At 43.5% G+C, this 6,320-nt stretch overlaps 1 protein-coding gene across 3 annotated transcripts in view; it reads left to right on the top strand.

The window, feature by feature from the left end:
* CCNYL1 (cyclin Y like 1) overlaps nt 1-6,320 on the top strand; it is a 45,374-nt gene that overhangs the window by 29,341 nt on the left and 9,713 nt on the right. For 2 of the 3 annotated variants that reach the window (XM_017889414.1, XM_017889416.1), the window contains 2 exons: nt 1,042-1,093; nt 1,820-1,939. In XM_017889414.1, coding sequence (XP_017744903.1) covers nt 1,042-1,093; nt 1,820-1,939 — 172 coding nt within the window. The remainder of the gene's footprint in view (nt 1-1,041; nt 1,094-1,819; nt 1,940-6,320) is intronic. The other variant, XM_017889415.1, reaches the window with a different exon arrangement.

Consider the following 6,320-nt stretch of genomic DNA (forward strand, 5'->3'; position numbering starts at 1 on the left):
CCGTCTCGGCCTCCCAAAGTGCTGGGATTACAGGCTTGAGCCACCACACCCGGCCCGAATAAGTATTCTTATAAGAACAGTTTTGACCTCAAGGACCTCTTGGAAAAGGATCTTAGAGGGTCTCCAGAAGTCCACAGACCACACTTGGAGAATCACTGATTTTATTAAATGAGCACAATGTATTAGTTTTATAAACTTGTAAAGATTATCAAAGGCTTGTCTCTTTTAAAATAAAAGGCAATACAGTTTTAACTCATCAAACTACTTAAAATAAACAAATATATGTCAAGAATTTAATACAGAGAACTAGAGAGGAAAAGCCTGGGAAATCTGAATCTCATTCACAGTCATTAAAGTTCTGAAGGTTGGCCGGGTGCGGTGGCTCAACCCTGTAATCCCAGCACTTTGGGAGGCCGAGACGGGCGGATCACGAGGTCAGGAGATCGAGACCATCCTGGCTAACACGGTGACCCCCCCCCCCCCTACTAAAAAATACAAAAAACTAGCCGGGCGAGTTGGCGGGCGCCTGTAGTCCCAACTACTCGGGAGGCTGAGGCAGGAGAATGGCGTAAACCCGGGAGGCGGAGCTTGCAGTGAGCTGAGATCCAGCCACTGCACTCCAGCCTGGGCAACAGAGCCAGACTCCGTCTCAAAAAAAATAAATAAATAAAATAAAGTTCTGAAGATTTTATTGCCCACCACTACTGCTTTGTAAAATGTTCTTGAATTCCAATGAGGGGTTAGAAGAGTGAAAATACACTTTATTACCATTGCCTGTTAGGGAGGGCCAACACTTAAAGGCAATTCTGAATTGTCATTGTAGAAAAGACTCCACAGTACAGAACCTCATGTGCTGAGTAAAAAGAGGTCAGGAAATCCTCTGAAGGCTGGGATCCAGGAGAAGAATTTGTACAACTGTTCGCTTTGGTGAAGCAAACACCAAAGCAAACAGGAGGCATCTCCTGCCACCCCCAGCAGACATTTTACTCAGTATTAACAGTTCCTGAATTAACTTCTTCAATGCATATTCTTATTTTATAGAGATGCAAATAGATCCTTGGATATTTTTGATGAGAGATCACATCCACTTACAGTAAGTGTCACTTTTTTTGAGGTAGTATTTTTCTCTCATAGAGTTATGTTTATTTCATGCTGATATTTATAAATAGTCCTAACAAATATACGTGATCTCTATGAAGATTATTAGAAAATAATTTAAATTTAAATCAATTAAAATGGTGTAAACATTTAAAAATTCACTTCCTCAGGTATATGATAGCCGCTTGTGACTAATAACTATTGTATTGGACAATGAAGCCTTTGAGCCTTATGGTTACAGGAAACTGAAAATATTTTTTCAAAGTTTATTTAAGAGAATCATGACATGCCACGATAGTAAGACTTTCGAGCCTACAAGTAGTTTACATTTTGATAGAGTTCTGTGGAGGGAAAGTGGAAAGGAACGTAAAAGTTTTCTGAGTTGTGCCTGTATTTTTCCTTAATGATAAATGGTGATGAGTTTTGAATCATTATGATATTTTAAGATGCAATTGTTTATATTTTAAAAACTAAAAGTCATGTCACCCAACCAGAATTATTTTAAGGGGTACGTGGGCTCAAACGTCAACACTGCTGGTCTTAAGAGTACTTAGGCTGACCGGGCGTAGTGGCTCACTTGAACCCGGGAGGTAGAGGGTGCGGTGAGCCAAGATCATGCCATTGCACTCCAGCCTGGGCAATAAGAGTGAAACTCCGTCTCAAAAAAAAAGAAATTTTTTTTCTTCAGTGGATACTAACATTGCATCTTTTCTTCTTTCAGCGAGAAAAAGTTCCAGAGGAATACTTTAAGCATGATCCTGAGCACAAATTTATTTACAGATTTGTTCGTACTCTATTTAGTGCTGCACAGCTAACAGCTGAATGTGCAATAGTAACTTTGGTAAGATATTTCTCATTTATAAAGCGTCTTTAGAAATTAGTCTTGTACACAGGGTATGGTTCTATTTTTCAAATAAAAATAGTTTCCTGAAATTATCATCAGAACTTTTAAGAGAAACCTATGAAAGGAACATAAATACGTACCTTCGCATTTAATCATCATTATGGTTGAACATGTTTCCATTGCTTTTCTCATCACAGAACAGTTGCTGCAAAAGGCAGCCAGGGAGATTTCTGGTTTCTCCCCCTACCCATCAATGCACATGTACACATTCAGTGTGTACACATACAAGGCATGGTGGCAGGGCTAGGGGTGATGGAGAGTGGTAACAAAACCATGTGGTTCAGAGCCAGATACTGATTCCAGTGTAGGTCTAAGCCAAGTCCCAGGCTCTATTCCCCAGGTATTTCCGATATGTGTTGTGATTGAGAACTATTGCTCTAAATTCTTTGTTCCTTGGATGATGGGTTTTAATCATCTCTGCCTACCTCTTGTGCCTGCTTGTGATGTTGCCCAGCAAAGTGGTACAAGTAATACTTGGACAAAGGCTTTGCTGGTTAGCTTACTAAGCTATAGCTGTGTCCTTAACTTTATGTCCTCCATACAGAATTCCTATGGTAAGATTTTATCATTGAATATTAAGTCCTATTCAAGTGGTTAGGATTGTTTTACTCTTCCCCACAGCAAACCTATAGAGGAAGGTCAACTGCATGGCCTGGAGGGAAAGAATACTTAGGTCAGTACCTACTCCATTAGCATCCATTTGGAATTTAGGAGAGAAGGCTTCTGCTGTGCACTTGAATAGAAACCCCTCAGTGGGTACTGGATCAGATTTAGGCCTTTTCATGGAGCTGTAAGCATAAGCCATTTGGAACACTTAGCACATACTGTAGAGAAGCAGGAGTGGTACTTCCAGAGGTAGAGAGACAGGTGATACAGGAGGGAAAGCTGTATAGGAAGAGGGGGAGTTCATTATAGATAGTTTAAGCTCTGTGTGCCTGTGAGGTAGCAGAGTGGCAGTGTCCGGTAGTCATTTGAATATACTGGACTGGAGCATGAATCTGAGCTTAGAGGTAAGGAATGAAGAGTTAGAGTAGCTGTTCAAATACAGAGAAAGGGTGCAGAATGAAAGTGGACAAGCTAGGCATGGTAGTGCACACCTGTAGTCCCTGTTACTGGGGAGGCTGAGGTGGGAGGATCGGTTGAGTGCAGTAGTTTGAGTCCAGCTTGGGCAACATAGCAAGACCCTCATCTCTAAAAAAAGAAAGTGGATAGAAGTAGATCTCTAAAGACTGGTAGCATTTGAGGGACAAGCCCCCAGATGGAGTGGAAGGAGGAAACCCAGGAGAAGGTTATAAAAGAACAAAGAGTTCAAGGTAAGAGAGGCTGTGGTCCCAGTGTTAAATGCTGCCAAGAAGTTTCTGATTCTGTAAATATTCACTGGGTGCCTACTCTGTGCCACTATTCTTGTATTTTGTTTTTGTTGTTTTTGTTGTTGTTGTTTGTTTTAATTTTTTAGTAGAGCTAGAGTCTAGCTATGTTGCCCAGGCTGGTCTCAGAACTGACCTCAGGCGATCCTGCCAGAGTGTTGGGATTACAGACGTGAGCTACCAAGTGCTAGAGTAGAGGAGAGGATTGAACAAAGTTCTTGCCTTTACGAGCTTATGTTCTAGTGAGGAAGACATTTTTTCAGGTTGTGGTAAGTAGCAAGAAGATGAAGCAGCATAAAGGGACACAGAGTGACAGGAGGGGCTCACTACTTTAGATAGAATGATCAGGAAGAACCTCTCTAGAGGTGACATTTGAGCAGTGACCTGATCAAAGTAGGAAGGTAAGGAGTGCCGGCATTACAGGCAGTCAGACAAGTGCCAAGACTAGACAGGAACATTTTGTGTGTGTGTGTTCAAGGAACAAAGAGCAAGGTGTCCAGTGTGGTTGGAGTGAGTTGGAAAAAGTGGAGGAGGTGAGGTCACATGGGCAATGCCACATACAACTCGTAGGGCCTTTTGGCTTGCAGGCCACAGGAAGGTTTTGTTTTGTTTTTTAAACGGAGTCTTGCTGTGTCACCCAGGCTGGAGTGCAGTGGTGTGATCTTGGCTCACTGCAACCTCCACCTCCCAGGTTCAAGCAATTCTTACTGCCTCAGCCTCCCGAGTACCTGAACTTACCAGCGCCCGTCACCACGCCTGTCTAATTTTTTTTCTTTTTCTTTTTTTTTTTTTAAGTAGAGATGGGGTTTTGCCATGTTGGCCAATCTGATCTTGAACTCCTGACCTCAAGTGATCCGCCTACCTTGGCCTCCCAAAGTGTTGGGATTACAAGTGTGAACCACTGTGCCTGGCCAGGAAGAAGTTTTTATTCCAGTTTGATGGGTACTTTTGGTAGATTTTGAGCAGGGGAGTGAAGTGCTCTTAATTTAAGAGGTTATGCTGATGGCTTGAAGAGAGTAGACCGTAATTGGCAGAATAGAGGCAGAGAAGAGAGTCAAGCGACTAGGGTGATGTAGGTGAGCAGTGACAAATGGCGAGCAGCCTACCAGTGAAGGCGGACATAGCAGGAATTGCGCACAGTCTGGAGTGGGGTAACTTGAGCGTAGGTATTTGGCCTCAGCAACTAGGTGAATGGAAATGCCCTGTACAATATTAGGGAAGACTTGGGTAGTGGAGCAGTGGGATGAAGAGCTCTGGCTCGTAAGTGTGAAGACTCTGGGGACCTTGGCAAGAGGACTCTCAGGAGAGTGACAGCAGCAAGGGACAATAGGATTGGGTTAAGGAGAGATGAGAGATGAAAAGCTGATACCAGGGCATGATGCTTTGAGCAGATGAGAGGACACATCCGGGGAACTGGGGAGGGGGATGGGAACAAAGGAGAAACACATGGGGGAAAAATCTCTGGCAGAGAAGGAGAAAGCCTTCAGAAAGATGTAATTAGGGGGACAGTGTTCTGCACAAGTGGAATGGGATCAACTGCACTAGTGGGAAGAAAAGAACTCACTGACACAGGAGGGCAAGTGGTATCAGTGAGCATCAGCACATCATCAGCTTACCAGTAAAGGCAACAGGAAGTTGAGGGATTGTCTCCCTGTGGTCTAATTATTCCCATTGAGAGTTGAACCCTGTGAAAGAGGTTCATTCTTAGGATACTGCCAGTGCAGAATTTTGGGGGAAAGGGAACAGAAGCTCTCTTAAGAACATGTCATGTTCAATACCTATTTTTGAAAACAAAGTTGAGTTTGGAGAGTACTGCCAGATCTCAGCTGCCTATCTGATAACCTTCAGACAATAAATAAGCTCTGTTAAAATGAACTTTTTTCAGGCTCGGCACAGTGGCTCATTCCTGTAATCCCAGCACTTAGGGAGGCTGAGGTGGGCAGATCACTTGAGGCCAGGAGTTTGAGACCAGCCTGGCCAACGTGGTGAAACCCCGTCTCTACTAAAAATACAAAAATTAGCCAGTCGTGCTGGTGGGTGTCCAGCTACTCAGGAGTCTGAGGCAGGAGAATCGCTTGAACCCAGGGGGCGGAGGTTGCAATGAGCCAAGATTGCACCACTGCACTCCAGCCTAAAAAGATTTATTTTGTCTCGATACAGAGTTCAAATAGCATACAGACATATACTTCCACAGAGAACCCTTTGAGGTGACAGCAAATTACAGCTTACCTCTGTAATCTTTACTTAGCTGTTCACTTTGCTCAATTCTTTGAAGGATGTTTGGTAGATGTAAAATAATTCATGAAGTTGTCTGATAAACTGCTTGGCAGGTTTAGAGAAATACCAGGGGTCCAGAGATGTCCTTTTGTCCATGTGTGTTCCTTGTGGAGGCACTGAATACGGGGAATATTTTATAGCCCTAAAGACCTGCCCCTATCATGCTGTTCTGCACAGCAGCCACTGGGTGGCTCTCTTGACCAACAGTTCTTCAAGCTAGTGCCACAAAAGGGTTAGTTACTGTGAAAAGGAGAAGGTAAAAATGTGCTCAGTATTACTTCATATTTGAGCATAATATAACTACCTGTAAAATTACTGTCTACTAACATTGCACCTGGTAGGCACTCAGTATTTATTGAACAACTCTATTACGAGTGTGGAGGTGATAAGAGTGCCTCTCTTCATGATGCCCTTTGCTGAGATGTCCAGTCATTCCTGTGACCAAAATCGGGCAGGAAATGTATATGGGCAGAGTAGGTAGCACAGATATCTGACCTACAACTGTGATTTGGTGTCTCGCTGTGGCTGACTGAGCAAAGTCTCTGTAGAACATAAGAATAAAAGGCACGGCCGGGCGCGGTGGCTCAAGCCTGTAATCCCAGCACTTTGGGAGGCCGAGACGGGCGGATCACGAGGTCAGGAGATCGAGACCATCCTGGCTAACATGGTGAAAC

The sequence above is a fragment of the Rhinopithecus bieti genome, unplaced genomic scaffold, assembly GCF_001698545.2.
Source record: "Rhinopithecus bieti isolate Rb0 unplaced genomic scaffold, ASM169854v2 scaffold_17939, whole genome shotgun sequence".
Taxonomy (NCBI): Eukaryota; Metazoa; Chordata; class Mammalia; order Primates; family Cercopithecidae; genus Rhinopithecus; species Rhinopithecus bieti.